General features: G+C 46.9%; 1 protein-coding gene across 1 annotated transcript in view; it reads right to left on the bottom strand.

The window, feature by feature from the left end:
• Positions 1–18,400, bottom strand: part of LTV1 (LTV1 ribosome biogenesis factor) — a 224,806-nt gene that overhangs the window by 148,205 nt on the left and 58,201 nt on the right. The window contains exon 3 of the mRNA XM_069607617.1: positions 12,369–12,557. Within this exon, the coding sequence (XP_069463718.1) occupies positions 12,369–12,557 (189 nt within the window). The remainder of the gene's footprint in view (positions 1–12,368; positions 12,558–18,400) is intronic.

Raw genomic sequence — 18,400 nt, 5'->3', positions numbered from 1 at the left:
TGCATCTGGTCCAAATCAGACGCCATCAACCTGGGACACAGACCCCCATGAAGATAATGAGGAGTCAACGACGGGATGTGGGGATAATGGGTATGATGCTTAATACCCTGGGGGGCAACGAGGGGAGGGAACACCGAGTCGTGAAGCCTCCGCTCGGTAGGGGCAGCTATTACATTACCTTCATCATGGCAATTTCCTGCAATGGACAGCGTGACGTTCTACAAACATATCAATGTCCCACCGATATAACGAATCAAGTGACAGGCAGGGCACACTCAAAATTGGCACGCTGAACGTTAAGGGACTTAACTCCCCCACCAAAAGATCGCTAGTAACAAGAGAGTTCAAGAGAGCCAAACTAGATATACTCTTTTTACAAGAAACCCGATACAGCAAGGGAGAAGAGAGGAGGGTTTTATATTCCAAGCTAGGCTCCAAATACTGGGGCTCTGGCCCACTGAAGAAAGCGGGAGTCTGCATATTAGTCAGCAAAGTGTTTCAATTTGAACTCTTGAAGTCATGGATGACGTCAGCGGCAGAGCACTAGTCCTAGTAGGCAAGATACAAGGCACCGTCATCACCCTGGTGTCAGTGTATGCCCCCAATACAGGACAGGCTAGATTCCTGCAGAGGATAATCCCGAAAGCAGAGGGCGAGATAATACTGGGAGGTGATCTGAACACGTGGATGGATCTGGAACAGGATAGACAATCAGGACGCATCTCTATGCCCCCCTCGGCGGGTGTTGGACGCCCATCGGCCACAGATATGATGGATGCCTACAGTCTCACCGATGCGTGGAGACATAACAATCCCACCCGAACTGGCTTTACTTTCTTCTCAGCACTGCATGCAACCTTTTCCAGGATAGACTATATATATATATACCTAACCGCAGACCTCGTCACGGCAATGACTGAAGCCATCATAAGCCCGATCTCATGGTCAGACCACGACATGGTCACGGTCACCTTCGATCAAATCGAAGATGCTCTAAATGGCGTTGCAACAAGACTCTCTTTAAGGACCCAATTTTTCGGGAACAACTTGAACAGGACATCACTCAATACTTTGAGCTTAACAACACGGGTGAAACTGCCATGAACACAGTTTGGGAAGCTGGCAAGGCTACCTGGAGAGGTCTACTTATTAAGGAGGGAGCAGCGAAAAAAAAAAGAGCGCCAACTGATAGAAAATAGGCTCCGAAACGAAATTACCCGACTTGATCGCATGGCACAGACAGCCGACCAAGATAGAAAGCAAAAGATTAAGGAGGCCAACAACAAGAGGGAGGAACTACGACAACTGGAGGCCGGTAGCATTGCGCGCAAGCTTCACTGCCTGAAGCAGAAGCATTATGAACATGGGGACAAAGCAGGCACCCTATTAGCCACAAGACTCTGTGGTCAACGCCAGGAGAGGTGGGTCCCCACGATCCAGACAGATGGACATTCCTGCGAACCATATCCCCCTCAGTGTCCCGGAAGCCTTAGCCGACTTCTACAAGGAGCTATACAGGTCACGCGCTGCTCCGCATACAGAAGCGATAACAGAGTATATGAACAAAATACCTTTGCCCAGTCTCCCGCCCGACAAAGCACATACCTTGGAAGCCCCCATCACAGGAGAAGAAATCGAAGAAGCAATCAAAAGACTCCCAACTGGGAAAGCCCCCGGGAATGATGGGTACACAGCAGGGTTCTATAAGACTTTCAAAGATGCCCTTCTCCCATGCATGGTTGACCTATTTAACATCGTCCTTCAATCCGGTGTGGCGCCTGAATCCTTTTCTGAAGCAATGATAACAGTCATCCCCAAGGAGGGTAAGGACCCAAAGCTGTGTGCCTCCTACCGTCCAATATCCCTTCTAAATATCGATGCCAAACTCTACACGAGAGTCCTTACTGCAAGACTGGAGTCGCACATGCCCGCAATAATCCACAACGACCAAGTGGGTTTCATCCTAGGCAGACAAGGCGCGGACTCCACCCGGAAAACCCTGCACTTAATCCACGAGGCCCAAACATCGTTGAACAAGCCAGCGTTATTCTCAATCGATGCCAAGAAGGCGCTCAACAGAGTCGAATGGCATTTCCTGGAGGAAACGATAAAATAAAATAGGCCTGGGCCCCACACTCTGCCGAAGGATCAAGGCGATCTATACAACCCCAAGGGCGTCGGTCACGGTGAACTCTCAATTCTCCCGTTGGTTCCCCCTCAGCAGAGGTACGAGGCAAGGTTGCCCCCTCTCGGCAATACTTTTCACACTGTCCATGGAGCCTCTTGCCGTAATGCTTCGAGCAGATTCTGCAGTGGAAGGGATTCAGGTGAATGGCAAAGAATATAAACTTGCCTTGTATGCGGATGACATTCTGCTTCATGTGTCAAACCCGACGTCTTCCATCCCACGAGCGATCCATTTGATAGAGGAATACAGCACACTCTGAGGTTTCAAAATCAACAAAGCCAAATCCATCCTTTTTCCACTCCATGATACAACTCCATGATCCAACTCGGGCTGATCATCGGCGGCCCAACACTGAGGTACTTCGGGATTAACTTAACGCGACATCTCGATAACCTCTACGAAGCAAATTTCCCTTCGCATCTTGAAGCCCTCAAGGCGGATCTTAAGAAATGGAAACCATTGACAATCTCCTGGATGGGACGCCTAAACGCGATCAAAATGGTGACCCTTCCACGGTTCTTACACCTATAAAATTGCTCCATAGATGGCAGTACGACCCATACAGGCTGTCCAAAATGTTCCAGAACTCCAGCCCCGGATGCTGGCGACAATGTGGTATGACTGCCGACTACTGGCACATGTGGTGGAATTGCCCCAAGGTCCGCATCTATTGGCAAGAAGTTCTGGGATGGATCAAACAGATGGATGGCATAGAGAGGAAACGGTCACCCCTCCCGATTCTTTTTGGCCTTGAAGACGACGATGAACTGATCAGGGTAAAAGGCCTAGTATCCCCCTTGTTGCTCGCGGCGAGACCAGCCCTCGTGATAAAATGAAAATCTTCATGCTTACCTGGAAATAAGGACTGGATACAAATCGCCACGAACATCTATACAATGGAAAAAATAACGGCAATACTCCATGACAAGGCCGCACGACGTGAGGAAGCCTGGTACGACTTTGCTGAACAATATATGCCACGCTCAGCTACGGATGACTCAACGTAGAAATTAAATCAGCACTCAACCCACGCCTACATTGGCGGAACGTTGAACGATCCAACGCCAACAGCCCATGCCTGTCACAGACCATACAGGAGATCAATGATTTAGAGAATATTGAAGATGAACGTCACGCAGCCCACTACGATTCAACATAGCAACGCCATGGATAAAGGAGACTCGGGATCCGGGAGGGAAGGTACGGGGACGGGGGTAGGGCTTTCATTTTCCTTTTATTGGAACATCGAACGTTAATGTTGTCAAATATTGTTAAGGTGGACTGGAACAATTTCTTGATATAGCTCCTAAAGTATAATATGTACCCACCTGTATGTTCACATCCAATGCCAAAATTAATAAAAATTCAAGTTGGAAAAAAAAAAAAAAAAGAAAATCCTGTTGAGTGTGGGGTTTTTCAGACAGCAAAAAGGGCCATGGTTGTCCTAACGTCCCAGTTCTTGCCGTCAGCTTCAACTAGTTTTTTCAGAATATGTTTTAAGGTTTTATTAAACCGTTCCACTAGTCCACCAGTCTGTGGGTGATAAATGGAAGTTCTCAATGTTTTAATATGCAGAATTTACTTCTGACATTAATGTGCTCATAAAGGTAGTCCCCTGGTCCGTTAGGATATCTTTCGGGAACCCAACTTGTGAAAAATAGGGGATCAAATGTTTTGAGTATTTGTTGGGTCGTATTATTGCATAAAAGGAATGCTTTAGGATAGCGCGTTGCGTAATCCACTATTACCAATGTATATTATTTACCATTGTTTGGATGATTCAAGGGGCCCAACTATGTCCATGCCTATGCGTGAAAGATACATCAATGGCTAGTAAAGGTGGTAACAGGGCTGGATGGGGCATCTGGAAGCTGGTCTTTGACATAAAGCGCAAGTGAGCATAATGTTTTTCACATCAGCATAAATACCTAACCAATAAAAACTTCTGGACACCACTATTTGTGATCTACAAGTACCATCAGTACCGATGTCTCCTCTGTATAGTAACCCAAATTTTAGTAAATAATGGACCCCATTTCTCTCTACCCTCCTCCTCGGGTAACATCTGAAGGAAGGGTTCTACAAGTAAGGGATCATTCCTTTGTTCAAACGCCAAAGCTGGGATAATTTCAGCCCCCACCTCCCTCATAAGGACTTTTTATGGAACTGCCTCGGATGTATAGGAGAAGTCTATGTCTGCCTCTCCAAAGCCTTTTCTTCCTCTTTCAGTTGTATTAGAGTTTTTAATCTCTTTGGGTTTAGGGAAGAACTCTCTCTCTCTCTCGAGAAACTCTGGGCTGTCTTTTCAACTGCCTCTTCTTGATATGCCTAATTCCCGCTGATTTCAATCAAAACCTTTATGTCACCTCTATAGTCCGCGTGTACAATGCCTGCCAGGACATTTCAACCATATCTCCAGGCTAGTCCTGATGTAAAGGTGAGTCTTACGTAAGTTCCAGGTGGTGGCATGAGGGTCAAATCAGTAGGGATTAAAACTCGGTCTCCGGGTTGTATTAACTCTCCCCTGCTATTAAACAAATCAAACCCAATAGAATATTCTGTCAATGTTATGATGTCAAAACCAAAACTGCCCTGTGTCCACATTTCTATTCTGACCCCACACTACAAACTTAACTCCAAGGACAAAATTGAATTAAATAAATAAATCATCGGCTTGATATATTATCTTTTTCCTTCTTTTTTCATATGGGCATTGTGTACAATTGCACATTAGCAAAGAGTTTATTTGCAAATTAAGTTTCCTTTTCTTTAGATATCCATTTCTCTGCTCCTTCTCAAGTAAGAAACTTTCATGTATTTGCCCTCAGCATCTTCGCTGATAAGCCCCCTTGTCCTTATTGCTCTCAGGAGGACTCACCGGTTTCTGTAGGCATTGGTTTCTTATCTCGCGGACGGCCTGTAAAGGGTTCTCTTCGGCTTCTCCCTCACGGTCTGCTTTTCTTTGCTCATCGCACCTCTGCGACTTCCACTCAACACGCCTACTGTTCTCTCGGCTCTGGTAGGCGGAATACTGCCCTTCATCTTCTGCAAATGCCCAGGAGTTCTTCACCAGCTCCTGCTGTCCTCGCAGCGTCCCTTGGCTCAGCAGTTCCTTCTTCCAGTGGTAAGCCGCCTGGCTCCACCACGCTGGTTCTGGGTCCTCTACCCTCTGCTCCTTGTAGAGAGGTGACACTCTTTAGCCAGTCACCACAGCAGAATTTTCTGTTTGTGTTGCTTAAATTTCCCAGGCACAGGTTTGTGCTGGGAAACACCAGAGCGCTCACTAGGTTCATAGTTTCTCTTGTTCCATATTGCTCGATCACTACTCTTCTTTGTCTCAGAATTTCATGAATTCTGGGAACAGTGATCCATTGTAAACAATTGACTTGTAGTATTTGAAAGAGCATTTTTAAAAAGGTATGGCTTGCAAACAGACTTGAATAAAGGCGTTTCCCTGTTTTTTAATGGCAAAAGGGGAGGAAACATGGCAATAAGCAATGGGGGTATAAGACATGGTGAGGTTATTCTCAAGAGAAAATGGGGGACACCATGTCTCACCCGATGGAGCCATAACATCTCGCTGGAGGCTGTCGCCTCTCATGTGATCCTCCCTCGTATTAGCCCCCCCCCCCCAACCCTCCCAGGCCAGGCTCAGGCAGCGGCTGCCGTCCCCTGGCCACATGAGAGGAGGTTACCTCCCAGAGATCAGTGATGTTTCCACCGGATTCATCAAAGGATCCTGTCCTGAAAGGTCTTCGACCGTGACTGGAGAGACACCTGCTGTTGCCCGTGTACGGTGACCATCACCGGAAATCAGCTTTCCTCCATCTTGTAGAGTGCCCTGAAGAGGCCTGCAATGCGCCTGCTGCCTTTCTTCATCATTAAGGATTGCACTCAGCTACTGGACCCGACCGGAAACTGCCTTGCAGCCCGCAGCTCCTGGGCTTTCTCTATTGGATCCAACAGCGTGAAAGCCTACCTCCAGCGACTACCAGTCGACCTGCCTAGTCTTTTTGGAAATTAGGTGCCAGGGGGGGTATGTACTCAATACTTCGAGCCGCCCCGATCTCCTCTATAATAAACCTTAGAACAAACTTTGGTTTATTCCATTCCACATCTTTTTAAAGGTTTGTTCTAAAAGCTGTTCTTAAGGATCAGAACATACTTTTACTTACCTGTAACATTAAGTCATCTGGAACATGTTTCACCACCACAAGAACCTTTCCAACCTTTGCCCCCTCTCCTGAGAAGACGCTTCTGTGGCTTTTGGGAACAAGGTCCCAATCAACATAGGGATTGTACTTATAACGTTAGGATATTATTCTTGTGAACTGGTTTTCCTTACTGCATCATTAGCTACCTTCCCTTTCAGGTTTTTTAAGTGAATTGTATGCATTTCTGCAAACCAAAAGGTGACTATGTGTATGTATGTATGTGTATATATGTATTTTTTTTTTATAACTGAGTGTGGTGTGAGATTACCTGCTTGATGCATTTTTCTGGTGTGTTTTGGGACTAAAATAGAGTTTTTTTTGTACATACCAGTTTAAAAAGACTGGTGCGCTTGACTGCGTTGACTTATTGTGGACCCCACGATCCTGCCTGCATGCGGCCTGCTTTCGACAGCTCTGTTGAAGAACGGCCTTGGGGTATGCGTTTGGGCAAACACGCGTGTGTGTCCTTATCGCCAGCCTTTCCCCATAGCGCTCTGCGACTGTCTTTCGAGGCTGGGGACTGACGCACAGGAGCCGGATTGTTCCCTTGTGATGTCTACAGGCTTCGAACCAGAGCCTTCACTGTCCTGGCCTTCTGGATCAGACTCATACCAACAGCAGTGTCTGACTCGGCCATCATAGCATGTGCCGCCCACCATATGTTCGACGCTCTTTTGGGGTTTTGGGCCTAAAAGGTTTACAGTATGTGCAACAGGTCTCTTGTTGATTGCGAAGGCGGCAGTGGTTGCACACTCTGAGCGCCCTTCCACAGATATTTTCTGTTGCAATTAGGACAGAGCTTAAATGGATTTCACTCCATGGTGTATGTACATTTAAGATCAGCAAGACAGAAGCAGTAGAGGTAGGAAATGGAGGTATGCATTCTTTGTAAGAAAGATATCAGCCCCTCCATTCTCCCTACTGCTAGGCCAAAGCCAGATGTCTGCCGAAGCCTGTTGCAGGAGCGATCATCTGTTTCGGCCATTGAGTTTGTCTTCCGTCGAGATGCAGAGTCGAGCTGTAACCAGAGAAATATTAATGAAAGGTATAATAACTAAAAAGTAGCATAGCTACTGAACACATTTACCCACAATGGCAGATAGAAATAATCTGAGGGGCCTCAACGCTTGATCATGGGTACAGTCGACATCACACTAGGGACAAAATTACAAACACGGCCAGTCGACGTCTCTTTTCGAACTTCGAAAACTTCATGTGAAATACTCTGTGCCTACCACTAGATGTCGGCCTATACAAAGCATGTGATTCAAAGCAGATCAACATGCCTCAGAAATATATATATAATTATTCCTATGACCATTATATTAAAACCAGTGCATTTCTTAGATTCCTATTATCACTCTTGCTGTCAACAGTCAAGCCTATTTTACACAACATACCTTCTGTGGTAAAAGCCTTGAAATATTTCCACATTGGAATCCATATTCTGGACCCAAAAATAAAATGGTGATCATGTATCTAAACTAGGGCGGTACCGAACTTCGGCTTCGAGCCCCTATTCTGCCGAACTTCGGCTGAAATACAGCTATCCGGCTTCGGCAGAATAGTTTCTGTTTAGGGACTCGAAGCCGAAGTCCACTTTCTATGATTAGCTGCTCTCTCGTGTTTGGGAGATGACAGCCAATCATAGAAAGTTTGACAGTGTTCAGGCTGCAGAAGCCAAACAAGCTGTTTGCCTATTGGCTTCTGCAGCCTGACCACAGAGGAACCAGCCTAACGTGTTGAAATAGGAAGCGAGGGAAGGGAACAGTTCTTCCCTTCCCTCGCTTCATATGCCAACGGACGGGCTCCAGCAGATGCCAGCTCCCGGACCCGGAGAAATCACCAGGTAAGTGACCCCCCCCCTCCATCGCCCTCATCACGGTGAGGCCGCGGGGGTGCCCTGCACCCCGCGGTCTCACCGCAGTAATTTCAGGTATGCTGGTCGGGCCACCGGTGCAAAGCCAGTGGCCGGACATTTGTTTTGCATTGGGGGGCCGCTCCTACAGGAGCAGCCCCCCCAGACTCATGAGGCCGCCGGGGCACTTTGCCGACCCCGGATGCCTCGCTGTGAAATGTGCCCCCCTGCCCCTTGAGCACGGTGAGGCCGTGGGGCCACAGGGAACCCCCGCGGCCTCACCGCAATAATGTTGTATTTGTCGGGCCACCGGCCCAAAGCCGGTGGGCCGACATTGTATTGCATAGGGGGGCCGTGGCCCCCCCCAGAGTTATGAGGCCGCCGGGGAATTTTGCCGACCCCGGCGGCCTCGATTCCTAATGTGCCCCCCATCCCCCTCATCACGGTGAGTATATGTTTGCCTAAAAAAAAAACTATTCGGCTCACGCCGAAACTATTCGGTATCCGGCCGAATACTAAATATGCTATTCAGTACAGCCCTAATCTAAACGCAATAATTTGAAAACATTAATATAAGATCTCTACGTCAAGCTCGGCAACAATGCCATTATAATTTAGCACAGGCCTAAGCCCCAACCCAAGATGGCAGACATACATCCACTTGTAATAATCTCATCCAGTTAGGAGACGGACACAAACTGATGTCAGGCTTGGAACCAATACCATTTTTACATAGCAAAGACTTACCGTACTAAGAGGACAGACATTTGCTTGCAGGCCTTGAAATGTCTTTAAAATCTGGCTACACCTGCGAGTCAGGTAACTTAGTTGAACTACTCAACTGACAAGAAATTAACAAACCATAAACTTGAATGGAGAATATTTTTTTATATTGAAAAAAATCAATGGTGATGCATGAAGAAATATTAACAATAATGTTAATATTCCTTTTCAATATACTCCTCCTGGACACTTGGGACATCATTTGCTATAGATCAGGAAATGCAACATCCCACACTGTGAAGCACCATTGGGCCAGACTATTATGAGAGTTGTCATACATTTGGGTGAAAGGCTTATAGTTTGAAATAGCTTCTTGTGGGAGTTACACTATTTTTAAAAGTTAGGGTTTTTATTAGGGTTATGATAAATGATCCCATATACAAATCGGGCATAAGCCAAGCCCCAGGATAGGGTTACAGTGGAAGGTAATGTTAGGACTTATGACAGAACACAATAAATAGTGCAGAATGTTGTTAAGATGGATTTCTAAAAATCAGCCCTGTGGGGGGTTTCGGGAGGAAGATTTTAGGAGGCCACCATAGTTATAGTGAACAGGAGACTCTAGGAGTTCAGCCAAAACCCATGGGAGACCAGTTGCGCCTTAATCTTAGGAGTGAGTGGCCCAGGGCCCCAATGAGTTCACACAGAATAACGCAATAATTCGTCTCAGACAGTATGTATAAAAATAGTTATTTATTAGCCCTTTAACAACACACTTAGGGCCTCATTACACGGTAGGCGGTAAACCATGGCACTATTAGCACCATGGTTCATGCCGGTAATTTACCGGTACCACCTTGGAGGAAAGGGGAATTACTGTCCTATTCCAAGGTTGGCGGGGCGGTAATTCCTCCTTCCTCCATTGCCCTTACCCATTCCCATTTTTGCCCCATAGGGCATAATGGGAATGGGGAAGGCGCTAATTATTAGCACCCTGGTCCCTTTGAGGGTTACATTTTTAACGCCTGCAAAAAGCAGGCGTTAAATTCCCCAACCCGCAAAGGGACCTCGTAGTAAGGTGGTAAGGATTTACCGGTAAAATACCGGTAAACCCTTACCGCCTACCGTGTAATGAGGCCCTAAGAGATGAAAGTAGCAGGTAGTACATCGCACACAACCATACATCACAAATCTACACATTCACCAGTAGGCTCACTTACAATGCATCAAACAATATTTAACCAGGTAAATCAGGTAATTCAGATGTAGGCAAATGATTAGAACCAATCACAAGCACAATTTCCTTTACTCAAGAAGTGCAGCCCTACGATCTATGGGGCCTAGTGGTCAAAGGTTGCAGGTTTCAACAGGAAAGGTATTCTCTAAAAGGTTGCAATGGGCTTTTGGTGGTGATTTCAAACAGTTTAAAACTAAGTGAAATACGAATTTGGCCAAACACAGGCAAGTTCTCCTCTCTCTTCCAGACTCAAGGCTAGCCCAGGGGTAAGATTTATGGCCCAGGCTTGATAACCAAAGTTAAGTAAAGAGGGATATAGGAGAAAGGGTCCTGCACCCAATATTGTCCTATCGAGGATTGGGGGCGGGAGGGTGTTGGCAAGGGTACCGACCAGCTGCGTTTACTTACCTGGTCACACAATGGATGGTCTGTGGGGGGCCTCGCTGGGGACACCGTCTTCTGTCCTTGACACAGCAAATGCGGGGCATCACCTAGAGTCTTGAAGAAATTGGGACCGAACTTCTAGCAGCAAAAAAAAAATGGATGTGCCAAAACCACAGTACCTTTATGGCCAGATAAGGGTTAATAAGGTGGGAATCACACCAGAAATCTCCTTCAGCAGGTCTGACCTACTACCTTCAATTTACAGGCATCAGCAAGCAACAGAGCAAGCTAGACACAGGGCAGAACATACATATCCCTGTGCAAGGGGCTTGGCCACATGCCAGCCACACTCAAATAGAGGCTGGGGGCAGAGGGGCTGGGACTGCCACTCAGCCAAGGCCGCCACCACCACCACGGGAAGTGAGGGGGCTAGTCCAGGGACATTACTGGCCTAACCCAGTTAGGACCAGTATGGAGGCTGCAAAGATAGGCTCACCAAGCCCATGTGGTGAGAACAGTCAATTTGAGCCTACCTCATGGTCACCTTGACAAAGGGAAGTCCTAGAGCACACAATATGCGGGAGCAGGGTTACAAAAAAAACATAAGTACCCCAATGGCAACCAAAAAGGTGCATTGGGCTACCAATACAGTAAAAGGTTTTGCACCCCGGATGAAGCCAAAATGAAAGTATAGCCACTACCAACCTATTTCCCTGAAACCAAATTATAGTGACACGACCACTGTAGTGCCGAAATGGACTTGGCACCTTAGCAGCAACCCAATACCATATCCCTTACAGAATGCATAAAGGGATGTAATGACAGAGGGACTTCCGCAGAAGTCCTGCCACCAAAAACAGATGGGGAAACAAAAAGGAAGGACAGCAGAAAAAGCAAAAAGTCAAGGGGCCCCCAAAAAAGTGGCCCTACGACCCCCAAAATAGGAATTTTGGCTTAATTTAAAAAAGCTGGTTATAGAGGCTGGCAAGAAACCTCATTCTGGGTTTGAACATGCAGCCTTTTTCCATCAAAAGTGACCCGCTACCCAATTAAAAAGGAGCAGCTCGGGAAACTGTACTTGCAAGTATTGCATATTATGGCCTGAGCTGCATTAATGCAAACCGGGTTGAAAGTACCTATGGTCAAGACCGTACAAATTAAGAGACTCTGCTGTAGACAAAAAACTTCATGGAGTGAATTGCTGCGATATCTTGAAAAATGGCCCCTTTGCACACACAAAACACACAATGCAGGAACCGCTATTCACTCCAACACACCTACAAAGCACCATAAACTGGGAGGAGGTAATTAGGCGACCCTGGCCGCAGACTTAGAAATGCATTGAATTTGTACATGCAGTTCAAACCAAGCTATCTTCATTTCAATAAACTCAACACTCAGCATTTCAAGATGTCCTTCATTTGATGACCACATACCTAAAGGAAGCTGCCAAGAAATATAGTAAATAGGTTTGTTTTGCCACTAACTGAACTCAAATTGTTCTCATTCAATGCTAATTAATTACTCTTCTAAATCACGCAGTCTTGCACTCACTTCTACAAAATGACCAACATTATAATAGAGATTTCACTATGGTTCCTTCTTTATGTCTCAGAGAGCAGCTGAATGGAACTGGCCTTTTAAGATACTGCTGCACGACATCTGGCAGAAAAAAAACACTCTAGCCAGAAGGTAAAAATAGAAAGAAGAGAAGTGCAGCCATACAGAAATATTTGAATGTGCCGACTGCTCTAAGAAACATACCGGAATCTGCACAATCTCCTCTTCGACGTCACCATTCTCTGTCACAATGATCCTGCTCGGTGGACGAGGCACACCAGAAGGTATCAGCTCCAGAGGGCCAGTTTCCTTGAGATGCTGCAGATAGTCGTACTCATCATCAAAGAAAACACCATATTTCCTCTGCTCCGACCTCCTCTTCTCTACTTCTGCCTTGAGGAAGACAGAATAGTTCATTAATATATACAAAGCAAAAGGTAATATTGTGTAAGGTCAGTCCAAGTGACATAAGAATTTAGGCAAACATTTTGGGTAACTAAAGAATGTTAATCTGTACTGGATTGGGACCGGTCCAGAACATCTTCCAAGCAATGTTTAAATAGTTGAAATGTTCCAACCAAATCAGGTATAGATTGCAAGTTTATTTGTATAGCACTTACATTGAATTAGGAACTTGGTAAAGAGTAGATTGCGTGCTTTTGAAAGATGATTGATGAAAAGCAATTAAGGCTGAAGCCCTCCACGGCAGGATTACTTTCTCCCACCAGCCAGTCATGTGCATCAAGCTACTCATTCAGGTGGGAAGGCTCATTGGGACTCCGTATTCGTTCAGCCCATGGCACAATCCTAGAGAGACTGCCAACAGCAGAATTGAATTTGGGACATCTCAGAACTTGTTTGGGGGGAACAAACTGAGCACTACAAAAACCAATATAGCCGTAGGACCAAAATACGATTAGTGAGAGTGGATGAGCTTCATCATAGAAGAAGAGGGTAACCTGCCAGGTAGTTGGAGAGGGAACAGTGTTCTACCATGGATAAGTGTGTGCCACCTTTCCTTGCCTGCCTGTTCTACTACTTGATTTTTATTTGATGTGTTCTAGATGTTATTTTGATCTGTAAGATTTGAAAGTGCACATCTTGACCGTATGTGAGAAGAGTGAATCAAATGCAATCATCAGAAGACATGAAACTATTACATATTGCTTTAATATTTATCTGGAGACCGTTTCAAGAAAAAAGTCACAGACAACCTTAACCCCATACTATAAACTTATTTTACCAACCTCCACTACACCTCCAAAAAGAGTTAACAAGCAGCAAAGAATAGAGAACCCGATAGTCTTCAGAATACCACCACTGGACAGTGCTCTGGATTTTTAGTACAAACTGAAAAGCAAGTTCCAAAAACAAACAAAAGGCTTTGATTTTTCAAGGCATTTTTATCCCACATAAGAGACCAGATGATATTTCTACAAATGCCATAAAATGAACAGCCCTACAAATAAGTAGTTTACCAGCCATGTGCATACCATAAAAAACAGTAAAATGTTGATATCGCTGAAACATCTCAATTTCTCTGCAAAAAAAATGTAAAAAAAAGGCGCTCTTGGTAAATTGCTAACAAGTCAGTTTTCACGTGATCGCTTTTGAAACAGTAACTGTGTTAGGGAGGAGCTAGCGCTTTGGCTAGCGTCTTCATGCACCTCTCAAGCGCTTTACAATGAGGCAAAACTTCTCCAAGTCTATAGCACTGAGAAAGCTTTTTTCCATGCAAATATAATCACATAAAGGCGTGGCCAGCCACTAAATGAAAATAGTATTAATATCTAGCTGAATATATTAGTAAAACTGTTCAAGGGTAGTTAGCTTTGCTTAAAGCACACGGTAAGAGAGCATGGCCAGCACGCATGGCGTGAAGATGGAAACTGCCAGCGCTCCTGACCGAGATCCTGCAACGGACCACACTGCTCCGTTAAAACACTACATATTGAAATCAAACTTGTAGCCACAAGAAGGGGAACCATTTCCCTATGCCCGGTATCATTCCTGAAAGAAACCGGACTCGCGAATCAAGAAAACGAAGTAAGAAAAGAAGGGCCCACGGCGGCTCACAAGATGGCGGCGCCCGCTGCAGATATGAAAGCCACAACGAAACAACGTAGGTGAGCAGAAAACCTGCCGCACAGCGTGAGAGGACTGCTGCACGCATCCCCCACATCAGACACAGCGGCCGCCCCAGACAACACCAAGAATTGCGGTAGGACCCCAAATGCCAAAACAGTATCACGCCCCGGAGGGGGAGGCACCGTGAGCTTCCCTGCCCTGGGCGAACACCGGAGCAGAGGCACCAGTGACGCGAAAGGATGCTGACGGGGAGAAAAACCCCACACCGCACCTGAGAGCAGACGCACTGGGAAGCCAAAGCTCCACCGGAGTCCCACCGGAGAGACGGAAGGATGCGGCTCAAGCCGCAGATACGCGCCGAAGACTTGAAAACAAAGCGCAAGTATGTAGATCATACGGCAGGGCCTGCAACGGTGCCGGGAGGCAGCGCACCACCCAGATACAAGGGAGTGGGGGCGCAGCCCAGAAACAAGCTGCGACAACGACCCAAAAGTAAGCCGGGGTGGGGTACTAGACTCCCCCCACACCCCACCAGCAGCCAGGGCCCAGGCACGGGGCTAACCCAGAAGACCAAAATAACCACCCAAACAGAAGGGGGAAAGGAAGACCAGCTTAGTGGGGCCAAAGTGGGGCTGAGCATACCAAAAGGGACAACGGGACAAAGTGGGAAGCAAACCGGAAATAAGAGGCAAAGCGAGGGCACCGCTTTGAACCACTGCAACCCGCCCTACAACCCCCGCAAATAGAACCCCTGAGTAACCCAACTGCTGAGGATACCAGCACTAAGCCAGCTAACACCCGGAAGCGGCACACATCATTGAGACCAGCTATGTGCGGAGCCAAACCTACACCAACGAGCAATAAACCTGAATAGAAACCCGACCACTATACACTGCGTCCCACGGGACCCTGGACCCTGGCCCCTGTGAACGAACATCAACTCACACACCCTAAACCTGGAAACCCACAGGTTTCACTACCAGGAGGCTGGCATAACGGCAGTAGAGCAGCAAAACTAAACTAGGCCCCACTCACGACAACCTAAAAAGTGGCACACGCAGGCGAACCTGAGAAACATTAACTCCAACCTGCGCAGCCAAACATCCAACGGTCGGGCGGCCCAACCACGGTTTTCCGCCCAGGCACAGAGCATCTGCTAAGGAGTGTGAAACCACTAACCGGACAAACGGGCAACCACGCCTGACTCACAGCAGCAGACCGAGAACCCCGAGACAAGGGATGTCTCCCCCTAAAACCAAACCGAAATCTGCAACAATGGACTCCTTTTATGACGGTCAGACCCAAAGAACAACAGCATCAAGACGCTATGGCCACTGAAGAACCACCAACCCAGGAAGGGGACCCTAAAGAGACGCAAGTCCTGCAGGCCACAGCGGCGCTCCGCATGTTTATTGATAACAAAATAGAAGTAAAGTCGGACATGCAGCTGATGCCACACTACAAGACAATGTCGAGAACACACTGGACTTGAAAACAAGAGTCCAAGAACTGGAACTGAAAGTGACACGATTGGAGGCGCGCTCTGAGGATGCGGAAGGACGTGCCCGCCGCAACAATATTCACATCTTAGGAGTCCTGGAAGATATGGAAGGCCCGGACCCAACAGAATTCATAGAAACAATGCTCTCCCAGGTATTCTCTACAGAACGGGCCCACAGATCACTACAGAAATGACCTCCACCGGGCTCATACCCATGCCCAATAATAGCAAAAGTCCTACATTTTCGAGACAGAGAAATACTACGATTCTCGAGAGAAGGCGGGGAAATCAAGAGAAAGGATGCCACAATAGTCATGTACCCAGACTACACTCCCACAGTGCAACGTGCAAGGAACTCTTTCATTCCAGTGAAAGCAAGACTACGGAAACTCAATCTCAAGTACATGCTACTATATCCATCGTGACTCAAAGTACTTTACAAGGGAAAAGCAATCTTCCTAGAGACTCCAGCTGCAGCAAACATGTGGCTCGAACATAACCTTGCGGATGACAAGGAAGAAACAAGAGGAGCGTACACAAGATAATAAACACCCAACGCAACTGTAAGAGACGGGCGCTCTCATAATGAAACATGCAATGATCTAATGGACCAAATTGGAAGCTACAACACAAAGATAGCAATACCGGGCAGGAGCGTAAAGAGCCACACACATGAATGACGGCGACCCACCCCTCCAGAAAATGTGCAGGCCGAATGCCTACACATCGCCCGCACCGAAAGGCCTGGTATGGCCTAGAAGGCTTGGGAGCCCCTAAGCACCTCATGTTGGAAGCAACTGCTGGGGGCAGTTCACAGTTGACCGGTTTGTTATTCTCATTCTCCAGAATGAAGGTTACTAAAGTTGGTAAGTCTCCAAGTAATACCATGAAGAGGGGGACGGCCTGGCGGGGGGAGAAGAACTGCTGGGGCCGAGTCCACACACAAGCGGTACGTTCAGTGGCCAGACCACAACTGCGAGCAACCTCACCAAGGAGGCAGGGCATTTGAAACACCCCCACTGAACCGCCATGGCAGCAAGAGTAAAAATAATGGCATGGAATGTGAGAGGTTTGGGTACTTACCTTCGTAGGAACGGAATTAAATCCTACTTACATAGAAAAGAGGTGGAGATTGCACTGCTACAAGAGACCCACTGCACAGAAGAATCCATGGCCAAACTTCGGGAACACTGGGGGGACAGGGATTCGGAACTACTTACTCTGGATATGCAAGGGAGTGTACACCTGGATCCACCCCCAACTCCCATTCCACCTAACCAAGTCTGAGAAAGACCCGGAGAGCAGGTTTGTGATAATATGGGGGCACATTGAGCAAACGTAGATATGCACAGTGAACTTCTATTTCCCCAACAATAACATCCCGGCCCACCTGAACTCAATGTACACCAGAACCACGCAATACAGGAACGGCCTTTTCATCTGGGGTGGAGATTTCAATTGCGTGCACGACCCAGAACCTGATAGGTCCTTACCCCAACCAAAAGGTCCATGAGAAGGAACAAATGCCCTGGCCACCATGACGAACAGACTAGACCTGGTAGACACATGGTGGGAATTACACCCGGAAACACAAGGCTATTCATACTTTTCGTCCCCGCATGGCCTATACACAGGCTAGATTATATCTTCATAAGCAAGGAACACCTGCCCCAAATAGAAAGTGCACAGTAACTGGGGAGAACCATCTCTGATCACTCCCCACTTCCGGTGGAATGGGGCCACACCGGCGCACACAGAAGCAGAAACTATGATGTGAAAATCTTAACCACAATACTAGCAAAGAGGCTATCCAGACTAATAGGAGACATAGTACATTCAGACCAAAGCAGTTTTGTGCCAGGTCTCAATACAACCATGAATTTACGCAGGCTACAGCATGTTATAGCGCAAACTGACACAGATAATGAACCATACGCATTATCTGTAGACGCCGTTAAGGCATTTGATTCCATATATTGGCTTCGGTCCAGGGTTCATCAGATGGATTAACATACTCTACACCAAACCAAGAGCACGGGAAACATGTGTCATAGGCGTGGGACATACGCAGAGGAACCAGGCAAGGCTGCCCGCTATCCCCATGCTTACATATTAGGTTTGGAGCCCATAGCCATTTCTTTCAGGAAAAAAATTTTTGATGCAGGTATACGACTGGGAGGGGTAGACCACATCATCTCACTCTATGCAGACGTTCTTCGATACGTCAAAAACCCACACCTCAATGTACCCACCAAGCTAGAAGTTTGACAACTACTCCAGGGTCTCAGGCATACAATTTGGCAAGACAAAATCCGGTCTATTCCCCTTAGCGGGTCTGAAAAACAAGGGCATAGGGGAACTTCCTTCGGTAGGGATACGATGGCAGACCACCTCATTCCGATACCTCTGAGTCCAAATAATGCATACCCTCACTAATGCATGAGCACAACACAAGGGCAGCACTCCCAGCACTGCGCAAGTCAATGAACTTGCGGACGAAACTCCCCCTATCAACGATGGGCAGGGCCTCAATAGTCAAAATGATTGTCCTCCCAAGATTCCTCTATGGGTTCCAAAATGTACACTACTATATCAACAGCCCCTTCTTTCGCCTACTCGAGACAATCATTCGAGAGTTCATATACGG

Source organism: Ambystoma mexicanum, chromosome 4q, assembly GCF_040938575.1.
Source record: "Ambystoma mexicanum isolate Mex_15411 chromosome 4q, UKY_AmexF1_1, whole genome shotgun sequence".
Lineage (NCBI taxonomy): Eukaryota > Metazoa > Chordata > Amphibia > Caudata > Ambystomatidae > Ambystoma > Ambystoma mexicanum.
The sequence above is the reverse complement of the archived record's forward strand: the minus strand, read 5'-3'. Positions and strand labels throughout refer to the sequence as shown.